Here is a 26,337-nt window from a genome sequence, read left to right as displayed (position 1 = left end):
AAAATACAGAACAGAGATTTATTACAGTTGTTGCATGGGTAAGTTACATGACAAATTTTTTAAAATGTGCCTTTACTTTTTTATAAAAAAAACAAAACAAACACACTGCATGAAAAAAATGTTGAAAACTTGCAAACCACAACTATCAGCATAACATGCCATTGCCAAATTCTTATCAGATTATTTCCAACAGTAGTAGAATACTATTTACTTTTAAAATGATGGAAAATGTATATGGATATAATAAGTAACACCATTCCCGCACATCACTGGCCAGTCGGCAATAACTACAATGAATATTATACATGATTAAAGAAATGTGGCTTGCTCAACATGGGCTTGTGATCACTTGTGTACAGATCAAAATAAAGGTTCAGATAAAAATAAAACAGGCACAGTGTTTGCAAACATGATTGAATCTCTAAGAGTAACGAAATATCTTCATTGCAAAGAGTAGCTGGCTAAAAATTCTCTCCATACAATAACATTTTCCATGTGTGTGCATTTGTTTCACCACTGCTGACTTGATTAGGTCTGCATTATACACAGACACTATTTGGCTTTGAGAACATGTGGAAGTTGTCAACAATCATCAATGCATGCATTACATTAATTGTAGGTTCTCAACGTGGAATCGTTTGAAAGTGAATAATTTGCTGAAAATCAGCTTCACAAAAACGTGAAGAAGAGAGAAAGGCCTGTTTTTTCAAACATGGGTGGCGGGGGCTGATAAGATCACAGACTAAGATCACCAAAAAGTAGAAGCAACCCACAGTCGAGCAATTGTTCTCTAGGCAGCACTTCACTGGGGTGAACAGGGAAATTGTCAACAAACTTTGTGCAAAAGGGCCTCTTTTTCTATCTAAAATAGGTAAGCGTGAGCTACTTGACGCAGCTTAACAATCCAAGGGACATCACTAGAAATTTGCATATAGTTGCAACTGGGTTACTTCCCATGAACAGTTTGCCCTTACAACTACTTGGGCAATACATGCAAGGCGAATCAAGAATATGACACGTTACAGGCCATAATCTGGCAAAGAAAGTATCTGCATATTACTAGCAGTGATATGACAAAAAACTGACCACCATTAATGCATTTTTTACTCGCAAGACTTGTACAATGAGGGAAAAACACGACACCTAATTCTCCTGAACACTAAAATAAGTTAAATGTAGGAAAAACAAAAGCAAATGAGAATCAACAGGGTCTTGGGTACACTCCAATGGTAGGTGTACTAGTTCCCTGAGAAATTATTTAAAAAAACTTTATAAAACTATGCCAAGTCACTAAATCACATTAGTACTTGAAAACGGGAACAGTTGCATGTATTTCTCATAAAAGAAATCGATTCTCGCTTTTTGCAACACGGAATATATAAACTATGAAAATTGATTTTTGCTCCTCTTTCCCCTTCCTGCTTTTACTCAACAAAAATTCCACCACCATACCGTTTTTCTTCTGATTCTTAAAATCTAGGAGAAAGTTATTCGTCAGCAGACAACACACACTCACAATCTTTCTGCTAAAAGAAATAATTACAGTATAGTATCCTGAAAGACAATGTACTTGACATGGGTGATAAGAGACTGATCCACATCACATAACCCATATTGCTGCATCTCCAGTGACATGGTAAAGACATACTTGCCATCACTAGATTATTTCTACACCAAAAGCACAAGCTGAGTAAAGCACTGCCACAAGCATAGAAAATGGTATTTGTGTACAAGCATGGAATGTGGAAAAAAATGCCAACATGAGAGATGAATAGTACTTTCAAAACACAGGCACAAAAAACAGCTACAGTAACTAATCTGCAGCTACATGACCATAAATTAAGACTTGGACATGTCAGCTTGCAAAAGTTATAATTGACCGCTGATTTTAGAATAATATTGGAACAGGAACTTTTTTTTTCAATTTTACTCAGCCCAGTTACTGATTCAGTCTTGAGCATACTCTGACGCAATAAGAAATTTTAAATGTTAGTTTCAGCAGTGCTGACTCGTAAAATACCATGCACTTCATACTTTCAAACACTGGTTCATACGCTTGAGATGGACACATTGCTTGCATGGATTGTTCATAGCTAAGCCAGCAATTTGCCGTTGCTGCTCTAACCTATAGGTGACAGACCACCATGGAAATTTTATTTAAACCTTCCTTTTTCTCCCTATATCTAAACAAAATTTGAATCCCATTCTAAAATGCTTTTTTTTTCTTTCCAATTTCTGAATATGCTAGTGATTAAACGATAACTGAAAAATCAGCATATTGCCATTCGTGTAGCAAACAGTAATGAGTAAATTTCCAACATTGCTATAAAGTATAATGCACCATTGTATCTTACATGCAGAAATGAATTTCAACACAAGGTTATGGCTGACAACCTTTGAACCTGTCATTTCCTACAATCCAAACTGTAAGGAAAATCTGCACACTAATTTGTGCATATGATAGGTAAGGGTAGTATGATAAGCTTTTGGTCAATGGGGACTGAATACCACAGTGAGACCACATCTTGGGGGTCAGGCTTTTTTTTTTAAGGCAGTGCCCATCTTTCTTGCTGCCCTTTCTTCCCTGACTCTAATTGTGGGTCTCTGGGAGAAGTGACTCTCATGGGTATTGAACTGGCTACTGTATGTGCCTCTGGTCTAGGATGCTGGTATTACAATCACTCAACTTTCCACTTCTCTGTACACAGAATGCTAATGTTTTGACACTAAACCTCTATCTGGTGATAAACTAAATGTACCATACAAATAGAAATGTGATCTCCTGCATGTTTACACAAATACAAATCTGATAAAAATATTGCATTTTTAACACATATAAGCTTCAGCAGTGTTCAAGATCCAAACTAGAACTCAATTTATCATGCAGATAGCTGACTGGAAACTTTTGAAAAAGAAAAAGAGCAAAGCCAGTGTAGGTGCTTGATTTGTACCTCCCCAGCAAACTGATTCTTTTAAAAAGCAAAATAGGAAAGCTGCTAGTAGCCATACAGTAATGTGATTGTTACCAAGTGAAGTTTCTGTATTGTGTACAGATCTGCAATATCACCCTCAAATTCAACTCTCCACCTAAAGATAAGTACAAATAGCCATACATTTATTGATATACATCAAAGAGAAATCATGGTCACAAAAACACAGGCAAAGATATCTAGGCAGCCATCCCATTTCTCGAAATGCTGCAAAGATTTCTAGAAAGTAAAGGCTATAATATATATAGAAAGGTTAAAAGTAACCCTGCCTCATACCATCAATTCTACCTGTGGCCCAGCAAAATAAAGCTTTTGTCTAGAATTTTGGTTGGTTGACCTTCATATTATTTTGTTGTTCTGCTATTTCAGAAACAGTTATCGCTCCAGATTTCCAAGGACACAAGTTACATGATCCAGCTGCTAATTCATTCTGCTTGACTTCCAAAAATATAGCTCTTGTTGACCTTCTTCTTTAAAATAAGTTATTGCTGGCATTCTCTGTCTTAAAACAAATCTAGCAATTTTATAATTGAAATAGCATGTTTGCACAAAGATCTATATAATGGGTAGAAATGTTGGTATGAAATATTGCTTAATATACACACTATGTGCACAGAGAAAATAATGTTGAACTTATTTACTATTTTAGTTCAACTTAATAAAGAGGATACAGTTATCAAAAATTATGGGGAATGAATTTGCCAAAGTACAACAATGCACACTAACAACAACAACAACAACAAAAGTTCTGTTACTTTGAGGTTGATACACATCTCTAGTATTGTACAGATCTCCATCAACAAGTACATAATACACAATTTTGTCTCTTAAAAGATCCTTGAAAGAGGAGCAGCAATATATTTAACTTCTTTGTAAGAAAATGGACAGCAAACAGATCACAGACAATAATGGTCATCATCTGATTACACCCTATTTTATACTTCTGTATGTGTCAGGGGGAGGGGGAGGTAGAAGCATGGACGTGTATAGGTGGACTGATGACTGCCGAGACCAACGCTTAGCCTCTTGTGAAGCTCCAAGCTGTCAGTCTCAGTGAGCTTAAAGCATGGATGTGACTAAACTGGAAGCTTTGTACACACCTGCCTTGTTCTAGTCGTTAACTGAAAAAAAAATCATCTGCAAGCAGTCCATTAATATAAGTTTGTGGTAGAAGTGTGTGCGTATATCAAGAGTGACCAAAGCCAAACAAAAATTTCCTTTTATTTCCACAGATTTTGTTGTCTAACCACACCACTTGTGTGCGTTCAACAGACTGTATATTTAAAGCATGGAACAAACCATAAGTGACAACTTTGCAGTATTAACCATATATTTCCAAGCTAGGGGTGCAAGATTTGACTTTGTTTTGTAGCAATTAAATGGGTTTTTTGGTTCTGTTTTTGTTTGCATCAATGCTGAACATCATGATCTTTGACTGTAAGATCTACTGAAACATCAATATGGCCATGGGAACTATATTTTATCTTGATGCAACAGTTTAAAATAATCAATAATTTGCAAAACACTATTTTAATATTTTTGCATCTCTGTAATCTGAACCAACTTATTTGTCTGCAATTTAAAGCTATAAACAAGTCACTTAGCATAGCAAGAAGCAATATTATGAGCAACTTTTAATACACCACAGTGACATGTTAGCCTTTGTTTCTTGTTACCATGATTACTGTAAAATGAGACCAATTTACCATGCACTTCAGAAGATCCTACCACTGTAAACAAGTGAATACTAATGAGTATGTTATTACATTCTGAAGAGAATCATCTTGTTCACTGCTCTGACATGATCCTTGTTAGAACACAAACATTTCCACAAAAAAAACAAAAAAAAACCCCAGCCTATTGCAAAAGTGGCTAAAGAGGTCCACACAGAAATATCTGCATGCAGAAAACGTTGTAGATGTCTTTCAACACCTGACTGCTCTTAAAAACATGTTAAATAAAGCACGGTTAAGTCAGCAGCTGAACTAATGCTTCCACTTACATGCACAGAATATTGCTTTGTTAGTCTGCCATACTGAAAAATGAATTACCCGAAAACACTGAAACAAAATAGTCTTCATTTGCTTCACACCCTCACTTTATCTAGAATGCATCTTACACTCACATTCCACTCGTCCCCAGGAAAAGAATGCCGCAAAGGATGAAGAAGCAGGAGTGTGCAGAGGAAATCACAACACCTGGAAAAAATGTCACCTTTGATGAGTCAGCACTGGAAGTAGTTTAAAAAGCTTGGGATAGCTGGTGGACAGGTTCTCCTTCAGGAGCTCGATATATACAACAGAAGTGGAGAATTCTCACAAGCATTTCTCAGTAAATGAAGTCCATCAAATTGACCAGTCTGATTTTCCTGGTTCTTGTAGCAAAGTTATGAATGGAAATCACCAAGTCTTTCAGCAAATCCTTAGCTTCACAATCTGTGGGTAGAATTGCTCTTTTTGCACTGAAGAATTACATATTAAGTTTTGCTCTTGTGGCATCCAGGGTAGCAATTATGGACAAAGATTCACTGCCAGCAACTGATGCATCACACAGTTGACTCACACTGCACTTTGCCTCTCACCTCATCCAGCATGACGGAGCTGGCCAGTTCCAGGTTCCACTGGAGAGCCTCCAGCAAACTGTGGCAGTGCTGCCGTGTGGCCAAGCCCATGCGGAACAGCTGTTCGACTTTGAGGTAGCGCACGGCTTGGTTCACATCCCAATGACAGTGGCACAGCGCCGCATGCGACTCTTCATCGGTCACACCCAGCACACTGCTCCGCACTTGTGCCACAAGTTCACGTGGTGAGACATTGCTGAAGCTGCTGATGCTGTCCCTGCTGACGCTGTCCCTGCTGACGCTGTCACAATAGCTGCTTTCACTTCTCGGTGAGTGTGTGTCATCCCACGACTTTGTCTTAGAGGTTGGAGGATGTTTATTTGGGGAGACCTTAGAGGAACTGGAGGAGGACACAGACCTTCCTTGCTGATATGAATATCTCCGTCTCTCTTCTCCTTTTTGGTCACTTCCTCCTCTGTACTTACTGGGGCTGGAATGAGTGCTGTAAGATCGAGGTTTAACATCCTTCCCTTCTGGACTGCCTGGGGAGTATGCAGTGTTGAGACTGGTAGCAACACTAATGTTCTGGTAGTTTGCTTGACTGCTAATCTCATCGCTGCCATCATCATGTGAAGACCCAGTTACAAAGGGCTTAACTGCTGCTGTAACTGAGGAGCGTTCTTTTGGAGGGATGAGGAAGTAATGAGTATGACTTAGTTGTTTGCCATCCTGGAGAACTGGGAAAATATTAGGCTTTTCTGGGGATATTCTTCCTTCATAGTCTTTATGTTGATAATCTTTAGGAGGCAAAGGGGGTGGAGGCCCTTCCCTTGTATCACCAGAGTAAGGTTCATCAAAATCATCATCAAATTCATCATCATCAAAATCATCTGAAAACTCTGAGGTGCAGGCATAGTACTGCGATGTGCTACTTGCATAGTTATTCTCTAAGGAAACGTGACTCTCTGACGATGGTGTTAATATGTCTTCAACATTGCCATAGCGTTGATTAAAATTAAGAGATGGTGAAGCATCCACAGGAACTTCATCGTACCAAGGTGATGAGTCAGGAAATGGCTGTTTCAATGACATTGCAACAAAATCCTGTCTACGAACTGACGGAGACCAGCCACTATCTGCTTCGCTGACTTCCCTTGGAATATCATCGTAACTAGGAGGAGGATAATTCCTGTCAGCAGACTGGCTGCCCCTGTATCCACCATCAGCATTTCTCTCTGTTTTTTCCATTCTGACTATGTATGAATCAGAGTAGTCTATCTTTGTAAAAGCCTGCTGACTTCCAGCACGTGAGACAGCAAGGTTGCTTATTGCATCGTTGAGCCAGTCAAATGCTTTATCTGTCGTCTGTTCCGTGGGCTTAGCGTTAGATGCCACACTACCAACATCTACACTAGCTCCCCTGCTGTTTGTTTGGTGCAATGTACCAGGGAAAGGAATTTTAGGTAAAACCTGAACAGCTCCGCTGAAAGGCAAAGCTGATGCACAGGGTTTGTTGGTGCCGAAGGAAGAAGGGCTGGCAGACAAAGGTGATGAGTGTGGCCCAACCTTCACGACTTTCCACTTTCTGCAGCAACCGAATAAGCTGTGTCAGAAGACACTCTAGCAGGCTGCGCAAGGTGCTTGCCAGGTCGCCTCAAAGCCGATGACTCACTAGAAGCTTTCTGATGATGAGATACAGGAGCATCATTGAAACCTTCTGGAAACAATGGGTTAGAAGGAGAACGATGAGCACAAGGGCCTTGCACGTTCTTTTTTGCAACAGAAACTGCTGGTGAAGAATCAAAAGCCTGCTGATTTTTCTGCTCTCTTTGATCTTTTCCTCCTTCTTGAGCCAGTGTTAGTTGATGCAGTGGTTCTCCTGTCTTAGTGTTTTCACGCTTTAGAGACTGAGCCAATGCTCCCTGAGAGTTTGGTTTAAAACTGTCTTCAAAATGGGAATCAAACTTCTCAGAAGATTTTTGGTAACCATTGGTGATTGACTTGGACCATGCGTCATTTTGTGACCACGCCAGGCCATGGCGAGACTGAGGATCTCCAGCAAACAACTTCACAGCAGGTGAAACCTCAAAGGGGTCCTCAGGTGGAGAGGTGCTCAGAAGAGGCTTGGGCAAGTCAACATTCCCATAGTGCTGGGTGGTTGTATTGGTGCACAAAGCATCAAACAAAGAAAGTTCACTCTTCGCAACCTGTAGAGACTTGTTGTCTGCTCCTATACTGGTGGAGTCTTCACTCAGGTCAATCAGAGGCTTATCTTCAGCCGAGGAAATTCTGGATGCCCTTCTGCAAACATATGTTCTTGTCATTAGACTCAAATTAGCCTTAGCTAGAGATAAATTGTATGGAAATTACGTCTTGCATGCCCAACATAATGCACACACCACTGGGTGTCAAGCAGGCAGACACTGTAACAATTTAATTATCATGTGATGGTGCTTTCCTGTCTTGCTTAAACGGCTGATATACAAGGCACTCCTTGTACTCCTCTTGGTTATCTAAGCGAAGCTTAATTCTCTCTCTCACATACAGGTCCCGCTAACATCTACTAGTCCTTGCTAAACATTTCAAGCTCAGTTGGTTTTTCAAGAAGGAATTCTAGCAGATAATAAATGATACAGACTAACTTTGCTTTGCAATATTGCTACAACTGTTGAAATATTATCAAAATGTTCTCTGTAGTTATAAATCATAAAGGAAGCAAAGAATTTTTTAAAAAAGACAAAATTCAGCACTTATTCTCCAAAATTTTCTTCTTTTTACCTATATTTGTCTTTTCTTCCCTCATGCTCTTTAAAGATGAACCATAAAAATAGAGTGTGTATTCACATTACATGCAAGTTGCTTGGAGTCCAATCCATGTATATAGTGAACACATTTGATCTCTGAAGTTTGAAAAAAAATGTGCTTGTTCATCAGTCAAGTGTAAGAGTTGATAAAATAAAGGAGATATTTGTGATTGAGAAAGGTATGTAAGGACTCATAGAGAGACTGCAGGAATGTACATTTATAGGTTATATGAATATCTCTAGCACTTACCTTAACGTTGGTGAAGCATCATATTTAACATGTTGTGCATTACTTTGCTGTTTTCCTGTTACTGCGACAACAGGAGTTGCTCTCCCAGTTGGAGGTGGCTGTTTTCGTTGTGTCTTTGTGGATGGCGCTTTATCATCTTTCAGCTTAGAGTAATTGAACAGACGTCCTGAGAATGACTCTGTTATGAAATGGAAGATTTTCATAGTACACAACTGGAGACATCAAAAAAAAAAAAAGTTTTAAATGTAATTTAAGAAACATGCGAGAGGTAAATACTCACGAGTGTGCCTGTGCACATGCATGCACGCACACACACACATACGCACAGAGTTTTCCTACTTTTCAATCTTCTAAAGTATTTCACTTCTTACAAAAGACTAGTCAACAGTCTGATACTTACTTTTTCCCCCATCATCTACATAATCTGCTGCTTTATCGCCGTCATCGTTGACACCACTAACATCTGGAGGTTCCATAGGATTACGCAAGTACACCCTATAGCAGTAATAAAAATAAAAATTTGTAATAACACTCAACATGACAAACAGTGTAGAAACTATCTGCATCAACTTTAAAAAAAAAATCCTGAACACTCTTTCGAAAAGCTAACCCTAGTCATTTATCCTTGGTCATCTGAGAGAGTGATACCATTTAGTCAGGAAGTTTCTCAGGTTGGCTGAAATGGAAATTTGCTGCATTGTCAGTTTGTAAACTCTACGTTTCTGCACAAACTGTGTGACAGAGAGAGAGATGGACAGACAACAGAACAGAGAAAGGACTTGTGTGAAAGGGCCCTACACGAACAAAGAGAACTTGAAAGAGGGATTCCACAGACTGCAAAACATTCCTTCTCACCCTCGGCATAGTGTAATGTCTGTGTTAAATGCATTATGTTCAACAAAGCTATAAATATTTACTACCTTCCTTGCCACAGCAACCTATGAGTCTTCCACTGAACAAAATCTCACTTCACACACAATCCACTTGAAGTACCTACTCATCAATCTTCCTGGGATCACCCCAAGTATTCCCACTGAGAACATCGCCATGACCAGTGTGTATGAAGCTGTTCTTTAAGGGTTTGCTGATGTCATGACCTGCACACAATAGTTTTCTTATCAAAACAACAAATCCCACATAGCATGTTTTAAAGTTGTTAGCCTGCTTGAACATAAATATTTCAGCTCAACTTCTTGTCTCATTTTCTGAAAACCTGCTGGCAAAGTAAAAACTGCATTTTGTCAATAAACAACATATTTGGATGTGTGAGGAAAGTTTGGTCTTCATGGTCAGTGAAGACAACAGCAATTATTTCTAATGATCTGACAATCAGATGACATGGAAGTCCACTATACTTTGGTGAGTCCAAACACTAGCTCTTTACTACTCAAGATAAAACACTGCCTCTAGAAGCTATAACTGCCCTCGTGCCATTTACAGACTCACAAGTCCTTATTTCAATAGTTTATTCAATAGCATCTAGCTTAGCTGGCCACCAAGATTACTATTTCAAAGGCATTTGACTTATGTGTATGATTAAACCCATAACCCAACTTGTTGACATTACACATTGATCTATCAACTTCAATGCCCTTCTATTACCCCCCTCCCATCCATTCTCTGATAATTTCCAGATGCTCTTTAATTTTATTAATAGCAACATGAAGATCCCTAAAAGCCTCTCACAGGAAAAAGTCTTCTCAATAGAGTACATATGTCGATGAAAACCCACTATAAAACTTTATGAGTACTCTATCAGTACATATTTTAATGAAAACCACACTTTAAAACTTTCATTTCTTCCTTATCTTTCCTAAAAGTGCCTCTTTTAGTTTCAAAGGCAGCTGAACAATGATGACAGATTGGCTGGCTCCTGCTATGCTATGTGGGTGGTACATTCTCTGTACATTCAAACAGCAAGTAACTGAAACTGAGTGAACAGGATCCAGCACAACCTGGCAACAGTATCCAATTCTAGTTTAGAAAACATGAGCTGCATTAATGTGCTGTTGGTAATGGCTGACCAAAGCAACTCCTATATTGAGCGGTTGGCAGCACATGTGTAAAGTGTATTATTGGTTCTGAACACAGAAATTGTGGTTGCAATCGATGTGTAGTGACTTCTTGCATAATTCTTTAAATTATTTATTATTAGTTATAAAAGAAAGATCTGGAAATGATTAGAAGAAAGGGGGGCACTAAAAGGGCATTGAAGCTGATAGATAAGACACAGGAGAAAAGAAATGAAGGTAAAAATGCCTGTTATTGGGTGTTGCATGCATCTGCATTATGCTTTTACTCTTCCTCAGGAAAAGGTGAGTACCTGAGTTTTAAAACATTAACAAAACTATCCTTCTCATACAAAACTACTCTTCTCTTTTCCCACATGTCCGATGAACAGAGCAGGCATGCTGATCTAAGAGGTTTTCAAGTACAGCATATCGCTGTGCTAATGAACACCAACAGGCCCATCTGCTGGTCTGGAAAATATTGAATGGGAGGAGAGAGGCGACCAAAACTGAAAAGGGGTGGAAGGAGTTGTAGAAAGCAAGAGACAAAGGCAGAAGAGGAGGAGAAAAGAAGAAAATAATATGAGCTAGTTCTTATGAGTCTGCTAGGACCACCACTGGGCTTCTAAATTTATAACCAATGCAAGCACTGTTCACATCTACCATGGAAATGCCCCAAAACATTAAACCTTTTAAGCTTGAAATAAGTAACAAAACATTATCCTTTTTCATGCATAAATATGGACAAAAACAAGCATATCTGCTTAAAACAGCATATTTTCATTATCACAGTTTAAAAAAAATGCAGAGAACTCTCTCAGTACAAAGCAGAATACTTGTACCTAGTGCAATGTACAGTATACTCTCTTGTCACCAATTCTAATACAGTGCTTCGTTACCAATCCTAGTGCAGTGCAACTATCATAAAACATAGGCATATTTTTTTTATCCATTTTTCCATATTTCTGTAAAATTAAAACAAATTTTTTTAATTTGTCTGATTTATGTTGTGGCCTGTTGATGCCATACAGCAGCAGTTTGTATTCTTCTTAGAGGTTTTCTATCTGGAGTTCAATATCCCTCTATGAGATCTCTTTCCTTCCCATTATATATATAAAATGTAGCTAATTAGTAATTTGCTTTTGTTTGGATATAATTCTATCTAGTGCTGGAGAAAAATGTGTTTGAATATACAAGAGGTGAAAAATATTTTTATTACCCATTAAAGCACAAAAAATATAGTTATCCCTGAAATGAACATGAATAGTGAACATGAAATGTTTCCATCTTTTTATGAAATGTACATTTATTTTGGATGAGGGATAGTAGTTCAATACAGCACAAAAATTTAATAGAAATGATTTTGTGATCACTAAACCAATAAACAAGGAATAATATAGTCTTTTCAAAACTTTTTTTCCCGAAGTCAAAATGCATAGAGAAAATAAAGGTATCATCAATCTGAGAGAAACCTTCAACCACAATGTCAAGCAATGTACATGTGCATGAACACACACACAAACACTCTTGCCCTCTCTCTCTCTCTCTCACAAACATACACAATGCATGGCTGTTTGAATACCTTTACAAAAGGATTAATATAAAAGTACGTATAAATCCATTTTCCCTCAAAGAAGAAGATAAAAAGAAAAAATGGTGCACTGCTAACATACTAACCTGGTTACACTGAACACATCAGAGAATCCGGGCAATGGAAGCTGCACTTGCTACAAACCAACCTGACTACATTCGACTTGCTAGCTACAGCATCATCACGTTACAGTGGACATGCAGCCCACGACACTGACCACAGTACTTTTCCTGTAATCCACAATGAAAACAGCCACATAATGGCAAAGCCAGGCTTGGTGATTCCACAACCTCCCACCAGTGTATGGATTTACTTGCTGTCTGCACTAAGCGGCAGTTTGCAGGAAGCTTGATGTCAACTGGATCAATACTGGGTGGCACCATGTGCAGGCGGTTCTCATGTGTGTGCACAGAAATGCAATTACTTGCATCCAGCGGTCCTCGTTGGTCCTATGCAACCCTGCATGACTATATTCTTGACTCTTTTCACTGTGTCATCATTACTGTCTCACATGGCTACTGTCAGTTATCCAGTGTCACATTTATCAGGGATATTATAGGGTTATTTTTCTGTCCGGCCACAATTTTTCAACAGCACTATACTAAGATGGAGGTGAGGTTGTTCTAAAATGAATCATGCAACAAACATAACCTGCTACATGCATTATGAACAGCACTCAGCAATAGCATTATACAATGTAAAGTAGGGAAAGTGGTTACAGTACTGGTGCCCAAGACCAGAGGCACCCCGGTTCGATTTCTCTGTGGGGCATGTGAATTTTCCCTCCCCCAAATCGACCATGCTGTCAAAATGAGTCCTGGCTCCCCAGAGGCTTGGGGAAGGTAAGGTAGTGAGAGGAAGGTGAGGAGAAGGTAAGGTAGTGAGGGAGAGAAAATGGGCATTGCCTTCACAAAAAGGTGACCCTGCAAAAAGTAAGATCTCTAACATCTCCCTTCCCAAGGATTAGAGGACAACCTTTTGAAAGCTTATCATATTAAAATATCTCTTCTTTTCACATTTCCCTCTGTCTCTCTCTCTCACACACACACATGCACAACCATACTTGGGCACAGACACACAATCTCTCTCTCTCTCACACACACGCACACACACATGCATGTGCTCTTTCTACAATCTCATGGCACCCTTCACCTTTGGTACTGTAGGGATTTAGTGCCCACACCTTTTGGCTCAAGCCAAGCAATAAACCATTAGGAGGCCAACAAGCCAGCTCCTAGCCTGGCCTTGACAACACCAAATCAATACTTTCAGCCTTAAGTGCTTCCAGGACCTGCAAAGCTGGTACTTGAAAATACCACTTTGTCAAATCCATCATGTTCAAAATCTTTTTTCCACATTCACACACACGCACACACGTGTGTGTGTGTATGTGCATGCGCACAGACATAAATGTTTATGTGTATCCATGGTCTGTTCACTTGTGATTTGTGTCCCAATGTGTTCAGGTGTATGTGAACATTTGCATATACACACAATATTCTACTGAAAACGGTATCATTATGAAATCTCTCCTTCATCATGATTTAAGGTCTACAAGCTTACACCAAGACACATGAAATCTTTCATCATCACTTTTAAGACCTTGTTATTCTCAACCTCCATTTTTCTTTTAGACCAATCACCAATTTCCCATGACATTCTCATCTTTCAACATTTGCTCTCTCTCTTCTTTTCACCTCCAACCATTCATTCGCCCCAGTACTACTAGTCAACATTTTGCAGATCTGACATTCTGTGTTTTCTTGATCTAATGATAATAATGGTGATGACAGCAACAACAATGATCAAGTGTACTACTTTACCAAAGGAAGAGGAGAATGCTTTGATAATGTAAATAAAAAATATTTGACTAAAGATTTCATTTCACAATTTTAATTTGGCTGTTTGTAGTCTTTTTATTGAATGATTGTGACAAGACTTCTAGGCAACGCAAGAAGCCAGTTCTGCACTTCCATGTCCACAGCGGAATTTTTGATACAAGAAATGCTCATACATTTCACAAATACAACTGAGACAAAAATCATGCTTTTTTGGCACAGAATTGTTGATTAGTAAATATTATGTAATATACATTAATTGATTAGTAAATATTAAAAAAAGCTCGTTATATAAATCAATATGCCATAACACATCCTACAATTGCAACACGAACTACTTTTGGTAGGACAATATTCTGTAAACAACAGCAAAAAAAATCAACCTTAGGAAGAATTCTGCTTTCTCTTTGTGCAGGCTAATAAAACTCCAGCATAGTTTTATGCTTACCTGCCAGACGCCGCTGTACATCTACAATGTTGCGAGGAAAAGAGCCAACTTCAGTTGTTCTGCGATTTTGCCCCTTCCACCAGAAGTTTTCTGGCCTGAGATACAAATGCGTTCATGAAATATGCATATTTGCTGACATTTGATTTACACTTTTTAACTGAACAGTGCACAAAAGTGGTGCTGTGTAGTGAACAGTGCTGTGCTGTGTAGCGAACAGAGCTGTACTGTGTAGTGAACAGTGCTGTGCAGTGCAGTGAACAGAGCTGTGCTGTGTAGTAAACAGTGCTGTGTAGGGAACACATTCTCACTTCTCAACTTACTTTCCATCAATGATTGTAATGAAATCTCCTTCGTCAATCGCAAGCTTTCCTGGTTCTTCAAACTTCTGCATGGCCTTCACCATTGGAGGATGAACCTACGGAAACATGAAATGCACAACATGATTTGGAATAGTGCCACTAATAATGTTACGCAGGCTGCCACAATACAAGCAAAATGGTTAGCAAGTAGCTACAGAAACAGTCAATCTTATCTATAAACTCTGTGTGCAACATTATTAATTTCAGATTCAACTATGCATGACTGGAACTTGTAATCAAATTGTTAAGAGTGACATTAGCAGAAGGGTCATGGGAAAAAGATGTTGGAGGACACAGAACATGAGCCAAGTTCTTCCTTTCAGCATGTAAAGAAATGTTTTCTGATGCCTCACCTCACAAAGAAAGTCTTTGAGTGCGATAAAGTTTGGTCGGTCCTGAGGTTTGTGGGCCCAACACTGTAACATTAACTGGTATACGTCGCTGGGACAGCTTTCTGGTTTGGGAAGTCTTTCTCCCTCTACGTCAATCTTTTGCAAAATCTGAAAGGCAACATCATGAAAATGCATTCCACCTTCACCAATCTCTGCTCCCAGTTCTATCTTGTAAAAAATCTGAAATACCACCATATTAGCATAGAATCCAAATTTATCTCCCCCTTCACTCTCCACATCAATCTTATTAAAATATCTGAAACATCTTTTGCCTACGACAGTTTAACATTTTTTTGCCATCTATATTTGGACACACAATATGCACAGCCTGCTGCCGATAGTGCTTATCTGTCAACACACTTAGAAATAAAAGTGACACCAAATTAGTTGATAACTAGTAACATGAAGTGTGGCTTTGGAAAAGAAGCGAAAGTGGTTTTTAAATGATAATGCCAAACAGGTTATCTCTGAGCATAAAATAAGACATAGTGCAGGTTCCTTGAAGTACATGCAGAGCTTTCAGAAAACACACGATGAGTGATGTTCTTCTTAAATGTGGTGACAGAATTTTGTGTCAGGTTACAACACATTAATAAATAAATATAGTCCAACAGTGAACACCATGAAGCAAAACAACTTTTTTTGTTAAAAGATTTAATGTGACCTATGAAATTATTCATCTCCATCCCAACTCCTTTATGCATGTACTTGATGCCCTGTGGAAAAATAAGCTTGCGCATGTTAAAGTGCATGCTTTCCCTAACTTCCCTAGAAATCACAGACCTGGGTAAACATGATTCTGATACAGACCTGGGTAAACGTGATTTTTGGCATTGTGTACACTTCAGTGTCACAAGTATCTTACAGCTAAGCTAAAGGAGAAAAAGAAACAAAGGAGGAAGTAGACAGGACAGACAGTAGGGAAGACAGACTGTAAAACCTTGAACACAGTGCACGGTTGAGCAGATCTGCATCCTGATTGAGAAGAATCTACAACATGAGCAGGCCCTCTATTGCAACTCCATAGACTTGAAAATGGCTTTTGACAGAGTCTGGCTTGAGGGGCTATGGTATGTGACGAGAAAATTCAACACTGAATAGAGTGTCCTTTAAAATATCAAAAAACGTGTAAAAGCTTATGGGTGCCTCCAATGGCCTGTGCTGTTCAAATATTTTTCTGGAGAATGTAATGCTTGCAGATACGAATGCACACACACACACCGCATATTCTCACCTGTGAACCATTGTACCCCATCCAGGGCTCCTGACCAAATGTAAACATCTCCCACAGGGTAACACCAAACATCCACGTGTCGCTGGCATGAGAAAACTGCCGAGACTTTAAGCTCTCAGGAGCACACCTGTAAAATCCACACAAAAATATGCACTCCATAAAACTAATGCGTCATGAAAATTAAGACCATAACTTAAAGACTGGAACAAGGAATCTGTTTCAGAAATACTTTCCAACATATAGGAAACTTTTAGAGTAGTGAATAACCCTTATATAAGACCATCTTTCTTCAATCCTTTGACTTCCACAGCATTCTGCCTTTGTCAAAATATCTTCCACTAGCTTAAGCGATCTTAGATAAACAACAAATGGAAAACTGCCGACTCTCACCAAGCAAAGGGAACTTTTCTATGTTCAGACATAACATAGTGGTCTTCCTGGCTTGGCAGGGCTCGCATCAAACCAAAATCACCAATCTTAATCTGCAAGATATTTAACAAAAAATGATGAATTAACTGGCAGACATCTTTATAGGAAGCATGAGAATAATGGAACATATGAAACAGAGGTCCTTTGCACTGTTACACCTGTGAAACCAAGGCCAGGATATGTATTTCTAACTGTAAAAAAGGTTAAAACTTGTTGAAGCTATACATACGATAAGAAATATTTACTAATCAAAAATCTTTTAGTGCGATGCTGTCCGAGTGCCGAGCCTCATAATATCCTCTAATCCTTACTTACAGTAATGTTTTTAAACAGCCAACATTTTGTTTTTAAATAAAGCAATATTTGCTTGTAAAGTGAACAAGATCAAATTTGGGAAATGATGCACTAGCCACACAAACTAACCTTATCGGAAGAAGTCATTAGCACATTTCGGCAGGCCAGATCTCTGTGAATGAAACGCTTGGATTCAAGAAAGCTCATACCATTCGCAATTTGGAAGGCGAAATCACACAATGTTGTGATCAGAATCTTGGAATCTGACTGACGCAGTTTATCCAACAGTGCTCCATGAGGAGCGATTTCAGTGACCTGTACGTCCAGAAAGACATGCAGTCCTACATGCAATGGCTTGCTGTCATGTATTTTTGACAGGGAAAGCAACATTTTTTCAAATACAGATGTTCATTCTCATCTTCCAAGCAACACCCGGAGCAACACACTTAACAACATACACATTAGATCTGTATGTATCATAAGATGCCCATTATCATCATCATCCAAGCAAGAGCTTAAGATGTATCTATTGACAATAACAGGAAAAGTTCACCAAAATATCTACACATAAACCAACCAAATCTCATCAGCTAGGACACTTTACAATACACTTACATCAGTCTACAAAGGGATAACTCAGTCTATATCAAACACAGCCTTTATATGTAATAACAGCAACAGAGTCTGTAAAGAATAATTAAATGAGATATGGATGTAAAAATCTGCTTTTCACCTTTTATAAGTACACATGCTTGTAAACAAATTAATAAAGAACTTACCATCATAAGAGGTGTAGACAAGACAACACCATAGAGACGAATAAGATTAACATGGCGCAGTGTATGCATTGCATTGACTTCTTTCACAAAATCTTCAAATGCTCCCGGCTGAGACAGCACGTCATTCTTTAAGATCTTTACAGCCACTGCTTTCTGCAGAGCACAAACACAATAAACTATGATACAGTGAAGAAAAATATTCTGCAGTAAAGAAAGAACATAGACAAAAAAAATTTAAAAAAAAAAAATGAGGGAGCATCTTTATCCGCATAAATATTTTTTATTTTCTTAATTAACCTTTGGGTCTGTATTATCATATATCACTGAAAGATTGAGATATGTTTTAAGAAGTGTGTCCACAGGAATTGTGTGAACATTTACAAGTACTTACACCTAGTTGTTATCATCATGTATTATATACTATACATAAGTGTATGTTCTATATTTTTATAATGCTGGGAGGGGAGCATATCAGTTCACACCACCATCATTACCAAAAAGCTGGCAATGTGTGATGTTATGCTAGCAACAGGAATTTTTATGCTCTATTACAATTTTACAGGACCATCTTCACATATATATATATAGTCTATTGTTGACCAAAATGTCATTTATGACTGCGCTGTTATTTAATCTTGTATTTTATTTTGTCCTTGTTAAAATGAAAAGATGAGAGTGACTAAGATACAGATTTGTGAATAAACAAGTGTAGTATTGGAATATCCAATGGAAGTGTATCAACAGATGCTAAAAAATGTTATGAATATTTGTAACAAAATATTCAGTATGCATTAATCAACATCTGATGCACAAAGGTGTGAGTATTATAATAGATCAACTGGAACAAAAACCACTTGCATTTTATTTAACTCAATTCAAACTGGACAGATTGACGTAATTTAAATGTAGCTATGAAAATTTTCGCATTCACAGGTGCAAACTGTGCAGGAAGAGTTCCATTTAGGTCAAGAATGGCTTAACATGTCTATGCAGGTGGTAGCCACATGTCTGCTCATAAGTAAAACTTTTTAAAAAGTTATATATACCTTAGTTCCTGAAGGTGTCACCCACTCCCCTCGTTTGACAACACCAAAAGAACCATTGCCAAGCTTGTTGTAGATAAATAGGTTTCGCTGGTCAATCAAGCATGTCAGTGCCATATCACTATTTTGAGTGACGTTTGCTCCAGTTGCTTTTTTGTTTGTTGGTTTTTCACCACCTTTGCTTGGCAAAATCTGTTTTCCAGAAAACACGGCAAAAATCAGTCTTCATCCCAAATATTTTCATAATTATAAGCTCTCTTTCTTTCTCTCTCACTCTCTCTATCACTCATGCACATCTCTCGCTTTCATTCGTTCTCGCATGAAATGGTGGACCATGGTTTGTCCATCAAGAATTATCAAAACACTTTGCATTGTGCACAGCTTTGTCATGTAGTACTATGTCACAATGAGCCCTTATGAAAACATTATTATTCACATGTATTTTCAATTTTCAAAATCATGGTAGTAGCAAAAATTATAATTAAATGGTGGTATCAAAGTTTCTCTGAACTGGTTTCTAAAGCCCACCTTATCAAGCAGGCCTTTCTTCTTAAGAGTCTTACGGCGCTTGACTGCATCCATTAGACGTCGGATGGCAGGCCTACCCATTCCAATCTTTTCCAAATCTTCAGACTTGACATATTCAAAATGTTCAGATCTAGACAGGCAGATAGCAGCAACAAAAACAAAAAAAATTATCCTTTCTGCAGTTGCTGTTGTTGTCATTTTCTTTTTTAGAATTACAGCTCCTTCCTAAACTAAAAAGTGTTTGTCTACTGACAGGAAAAATATTGACAAGCATGAAGTAATTGCCAACAGACTATCTCACAGATTTAATCTGTCTTACAAAAGCATATTTTGGCATTTGTAAGATTGCTAGGCAAAGACAAGACATTTTCTCTCACTTTCTGCCAGAGAAAATAGTACACTAATTCAGTAGAAGATAACTTATAATTGTTAATCTCTTCCCAGCTCCCCAATGCTGCTTTCTCTTTTCCCTTCAGCATGCTTTTGTGTTTTCTTGTTAAAAGTATCATAGTATTCTTTATCACCCTGGTGAAATTGTATCATGTCACCAAAACAACAACATATGGCTACAGGATGTTTAGCTAATGTGCAGCGAAACAATGGAACTCTCTCCTTTTAAATATCCGCCACCTACCCACTATTGAATCCTTTAAAAGTGCACTGAAAACACACCTCTTCCGTAAACATTACTCCTAACAACCTTCCCCATAATGCTAGTCCTTTGTACCACCCTTCCTTTTGCTATATCCTGTTACTCTCAGCTCTTGTTCTTGGTATTTGGTTCCTCTGTATTTTATGTATTTGATGTTATTCTTCGTTTAGTACGGTTGTTTATTCTTTTATAGCTCTTATGTTATTTGTTTTCCTGTCCCTTATGTCCACGTTTCGTTCTTGTTCTTAAGCGCTTATACAAGTGTGAGTATGCGCTTTACAAATTTTGCATTTATTATTATCTGTACCAGTACTGTGTACCAACTGATCCATGTGACGGGTATGTGTGTGTGCGTGCGCTCGTGTGTGCCTAAGATGTAAGTATTGGTTTTCACAATAACACAAAATCCTTGTTCAAAAATGAAAATAAATTACTTTATCTCTTGCTTTGAAGCTTCCAATGGGAGGGACAGTTTAATTTATTATTATTAACAACAACAAATAAATACTCAGTTCTGACCTACAAGAGCAGAAAATGTATGCTTAAGGATACTGAAAAAGTTGGGGAAAAAAAAAGACACAAAAGAATAGTTTATTTGGCACTGTACTGTTGCAGGAAATAATTGGAGTTTTACTTTAAAAAAAATGTGACTCACCGAGTGACCTGCAGTTCATCACGAAGTTTTGCATAGAATTGTTCTAGCTGAACTTCTGTCAGCAATTCAAACAGCCATTCTCCATTCTCCTCCTCACCCTCCATTGTGTCCCTTCCACCCTCCTCCCAGTTCAGACTGAAACAAAATACAGACAACTACTGAGATGCGATTTTACTGCCAGACTGATGCTGCTGATCACTAATGATTGCTTATCACAATCAGGGGAGAGGGTGCAAAGCAGATGAGTTGGTGTCTAATCTCTGGTACAGGAGGAGAAGATAAAGCAGATAGCGACACAAATGCTAAGCTAATTAAGATAAATTGTGATCTTTTCTACTGTACCTATTACAATACTCAAATAATCACTTTTGATGATGATGTCACTCAAGGGATCAAATTTGTAAACCTTAAATGGACATTGACTGCAGACTTATAAGATTTAAAAAAAAAAAACTGGTTTCAAATATACATCATATGATGTCTGGTGATGCTGAGAGATGAATGGGCAAGGCTGACAAACAATCTTACTGCTAGTTAACCAGATGACTAGGTAAGAATGAGATGCGTGAGCAAGACTGACAGATGAAATCAGAAGGAAGGAATGATGCTGGGAGGGGCTAAAATGCATCCACGCCCATCCCTCCTATCTCTGTGAGAGAGAGAGTAAAGAAATGGTTTAGAAGAACAGAGAGGAAACACTAGTCACGGGCCAGGATCGTGCTGAAAAAAAATCACGAGGCCGTTGAACAGAAAAGAACGTTTGGACACTACAAATAGGCTGTGGAGGTCTTGTGCGCGTTTCTCCCATGCGTCACTCAAAGAACTCTGTCCGGTTTGGCTGCGTGAACCTTTGTGCTGCTTTCTGCTCCAGTTGCTGCACAAAGTTACCACCCCCTCCCCTGTCTTGGCACGAAGCCACCTCTGTGTGATGATCAAGATCGTGCGGCCTGGTCATCAAACACTACGCCCTACCCAACCTCCCCTCCATGTCCGCTTATGTCATCTATGGGACTAGAATCACTAGACGGTCCTTCCGGCGTAGGCAGAAAAAAAACCTTTTCTGGGAAGTCCAGCGATAGCTGTACAAAGCCAGTGTCGTGAGAGAAAAGCCTTGTGCTACCAAAACAGCAGTTAGTAAACTTGTTACGGAGAAAATCTTGTATGCGTCAGAAAACTGGGCACACAATAGCTATCTTCTCAGACCCATCTCCTACATTTTTCTTACACCAGCCTTTAACTCTTACACACTCATTAAATTTCGCACGAAGAGTTGTCCACTCGATAGGGTACAAAAATGAATTCTTCTTTTATCTATGCCACCATGCACGCAAAGATGTAGTACATTCTTGCGGACGTCCTACCAACTGGTCCATCACTACGTAGGCCACGAACGTTTGCACAAAAGGTCAATCGCTACGTCACAAATGTTTACACACAAGGTCCACTGTAACGTACGTCACTACAGTTTGCACCAGAACGATGTCCATGCTCACGTTCGTCATGCAAGCTGACTGTACCTCCGCAAGAACAACTCCCCCAGCTGCAGGACATCGTCGTCTTCGTGGTAGATCACCTCTATCTCTGGCGACAGGCTCACCTGAAGATCCAGCAGGGCGTCCATTCCGCCAGCCACCCGTGTACCGCTGGGTACATCCTTTCTCTCCTCCGTCGCCGTGCCACCAGTCGACCTGCAAGCCCCCGACTCGCCAGGTTTCTGCTCGTCCTTTGGTGACCTACGGCCTTTCACAGGACTATTCTGCTGCGGCACTTGTGTGCCTTTCTTTCGTGTCTTTTGCCTAAACTTCATGGCCGCTGTCTCCTAGTGCTGACTTTTGCCCAAGCTGCCAACAAACTGTCCTCGGCCAACCGTGTTTACTGCGTCCTGACTGCGGACGTTCTGATGTGAAATGACCTCGGGTCACCTCGTGCGGAAGCTGAACTGCGGGTTGTCATCGAGAGGCCCAATAATCGGTTACACTCATTGTCGCGCCGGACGTCCGTGTGGCATTACACGTTTGGCTGCAGCTCTTCGCAAACCCACACGCTCGACCCTGGGCATGATGGAAGAAGGAAACGCCTGCGCACTGGGCACTAGAATATACTTTCACATCTACTTGCATGTCACCAAGAGGTAACGTTAAGAAAGAAAAAAAAGCTGTAAGTGTTGGGGTTGCTGCGCCTCAAGGGAAGACAGGACGAGCAGGGTATCGAACTTATTAATTATTTGTGACTTGCAACCTTTTAAATCGAACTGACTCATATTCCTGTTTCTCCAAATTTAGAAACTCGCTTAATTCGCAACATCCTTCCCGCCCGCTTCCCCCAACCCCTACTACGCCCACTAACTTAATGCAAACAGTAAATAAATAAGATGATGATAATGATGACGATGACGATGATGATGATGATGAAACACTCTGCAAGAAATGCACCGGTTACGACTATTGCCAAGCTTCAAACTGAAAGGGAAGGTTTGAACACAACACAAGGCTAACTCCAGGTTGCGATGTCGAATACGCCGACATTAACTCCATCAGAGCCTCAACTACACCAACTGAGCGATCGAAGCGAAAGGCCGAGGAGCTGGAGGTGGAGGTGGTGGTGGTAGTAGTAGAATGCAAAGACTTTATACAAAAAAAATACACTGTCATTCATCCCGTTTGTATTGCGGACTTGTGATAAGTCACGGTGATTGTATTGTCATGAGATACAACAGAAGAATGAGTTGCTCAGTGTGACCGATACATGGTTATAAATAATCTCTTTTGTTGATGTGGGCGGGTGAAGCGACAATAACCTGACAACACTCTCTCTTCTTGTCTGGCTCTACTCTGAATACCGGTCCTCCATTTTATTCCACACATTTTCTATCGGGAATAAAAGCTGTATCATGAACAATGTGTGCCTACACTGGTGGGAAACAACAATTATTTTACAGGCGGAAGAATTTTTTTATGCGACCATTATTTTTTGTTTCTCATTCGAAAAAAAAAATTTAAAGGGAAAATAAATCCCGTTAAATGCTCGGCTGATTTGGAACACGATTCTTCTCTCACTTCCAAACGGAAGTTGGCGTGCACTGATCTGAAATGAAACTGCAGTGCTCCCCAAAATCCGCTACCTAAAATTTTAGACAAAAAGTCAGATCAAGTAGGGTACAAGACTTTTTCTTTCTAATGACTGGGTTAAGTGCAGTACAAGAATCTATTTCCCCAAAACCTGGGTTAATACAACCCATCCGTTTTACCCAGTCACTAGAAAAGAAAAATCGCACTCCACCAGAGCTTTAAGGACTCGATGTGAAACATCCATCTCTAAGGTGAAAGAAGTGGGTGAACGCCTACAACGTAAGACACTCGCCTGTACAATTATACGAAAAGCTGTGGAACCCGAACTCAGAGAATTAATCGAGAAATTATCCATCACCTATGTGGAAACGAAACACGCCCTCCACACATACACACACTATCTCCCTTCTCCATCTATGACCACTTCAGCTGGCAGCCAGGCTCGTGGTAAGTGTCTCAGACTAAGTATTCGGGTCCCAAAACATCAAAACATGTCGTCCAGCTGAAGACAAGAGGAGGCGGGGAAGGCTCTCTTGAAAAGCATGAATCGTGTACATGGACGATCAGAACCTTGGACCACTCACGTTGCCTTTAAAAACAAAAAATCCCATTGGCGATGCCTCTGCAGCATATCGAGATAACGATCAAACAACCAAAACGAAGCTTTACGTTCTTTCCTTCCATCGGGGTACAATGGCCCGCCCCCACCTCCCTCCGCTGGGTCAGGCAAAGCTGCTTCCAGCCAGCCTGCAACTCGATACTCAGCTGCCTCACTTCTCCACAAGGCTGAGAACTTGATGATCACCCACAAACGCTCCTAACCATTCCTCGAGAAATTTCCCCTCCCCGATCTACCCCATCCTTCCGAAAACCCTTATTAAACACCCGCTACAATCGCTTCTTCTAATTTAATTAATTCACTGGATTAAAAATGTCCCTCTCGCGGCTTAACAAGCCGTTGTACTGGTTAGAAATCCCAGTCCCTGCGGGGAGTCTTCCCGACATTTGTTTTCTCGGCAAACCGTAGCGTCCTTGATGCACTGTGCAATCACGCGGGTAGGCCTATGTGCACACACTCTGTATCTCTCAGAAAGGAAATGCTTGATGACCTGCCTTCCTGGCGCCAAAGCTGAGTTGCAACGAAGCCTGTACCAGCGGTGTCGCATATTTACGACTGGAGCAGGCTCCTTGCGACTATAGTTATCACCCTCGCCGCCGCTGCGCCACCAGCGGTCCTCAGGATTCCTCGGCTCTAGCACCACAAAAATATCAAACCACCCCCCAAAAAAATTGTACTAAAATCAGCTTAGTTGATAGCAAAATGGTTAAATTTAGTGGCGATTTCGCACTAAAGGGGTCAGTCCTGTGACCAGAGGAAAGTGAAGGAATTTATGGTGTTAACTGAGGTTGTGACATGCGGACATAATTAAATTATTTGACATTGTATCAATATAATTCATGCTCTATTATATTGTTTTAATAAAGATGAATGTTTTATCACATACAGCAAACGACGGCTTAAAACAACTTATTCCACGATCACATATTCTCTCAACGATCCCTACTTCACTTGGAACTAAATTTCTTAAACCCTCTAGGAAAGCTCATACAATGGACAATCGCTTATCAATGACTTGTTGCAAGCTTAAAAAAACAAAACAAACACCAGTTGGTTCTTGAATTTTCCTAATGAGACTAGTGAAGCGATCTCAACATTTTGTTGCTCCCAGCTGGAGGATGTACCCCTCGTGTCTACACTGTCAGGCGGTCGTTGGTCTGTCTTTCTATACCAAGGTGCCGGTGGGACTGTCTCCTGTCTGGTTTTCTTCCAGTCCTGGCCGATCGCATGACCCGTGCGCGTGTTTCGGTGTGTCATGTTACCGAGGTGTGGATCATCAGCCACAAAGTCAGACAGCAAAGGGTAGTGAGTTATCCCACCGTTAGGACACGTCTGATCCGTCTAGTCACCAGAGTCACAGCCTCGGATTTCCTCCGACTTTATGGTTGCTGCCTACTCCTGCTCGTGTTGACGGTGATACTGTACCCTAGCTTCCAGTTTCCTGTTCTCAGCCCTTTAAAGCCGGTAGTAGTATCCGTCTATGACACCTCCATGTCCACCCCCACCTCCGAGCTAGAAGCATGTTGGAACATGCGTTGTGCAGGTTTGTGCTGGTGCTGTCACAACAGACCATTGTAAAGTCTCAGGCCAAGTCTTGATTGAGATTCCCTCCTTGTCCCACCCAACACCAGGCCAGAAACCCGATCCTCGTGCTTCTTACTCGTCTACAGGTTTTGGGTGAGATGGATGGCTCGCGGGATCAGGACAGCTGAGGTAGGGGATGAGTGTTTGCTTCGACAACAGTGACAACATCACTGCGAAACTTTCTCAGCAGGTAGATCTCGCGGCTAAGAAA

At 39.9% G+C, this 26,337-nt stretch overlaps 1 protein-coding gene across 1 annotated transcript; it reads right to left on the bottom strand.

Annotated features, from left to right (window-relative positions):
- Positions 1 to 4: 4 nt before the first annotated feature.
- Positions 5 to 22,821, bottom strand: LOC112557421. Its single transcript, XM_025227249.1, is given in 16 exon segments — positions 5 to 7,119; positions 7,122 to 7,851; positions 8,605 to 8,782; positions 9,005 to 9,099; positions 9,602 to 9,701; positions 14,491 to 14,585; positions 14,811 to 14,905; positions 15,203 to 15,349; positions 16,476 to 16,602; positions 16,866 to 16,957; positions 17,328 to 17,513; positions 17,978 to 18,130; positions 19,024 to 19,212; positions 19,549 to 19,678; positions 20,856 to 20,990; positions 22,373 to 22,821. Coding segments are annotated over 16 exon segments (4,326 nt in total). The 5' UTR covers positions 22,663 to 22,821; the 3' UTR covers positions 5 to 5,535.
- Positions 22,822 to 26,337: the final 3,516 nt, after the last annotated feature.

The sequence above is a fragment of the Pomacea canaliculata genome, linkage group LG2 (genome assembly GCF_003073045.1).
Source record: "Pomacea canaliculata isolate SZHN2017 linkage group LG2, ASM307304v1, whole genome shotgun sequence".
Lineage (NCBI taxonomy): Eukaryota > Metazoa > Mollusca > Gastropoda > Architaenioglossa > Ampullariidae > Pomacea > Pomacea canaliculata.
This window is presented reverse-complemented; position numbering and strand designations above follow the sequence as displayed.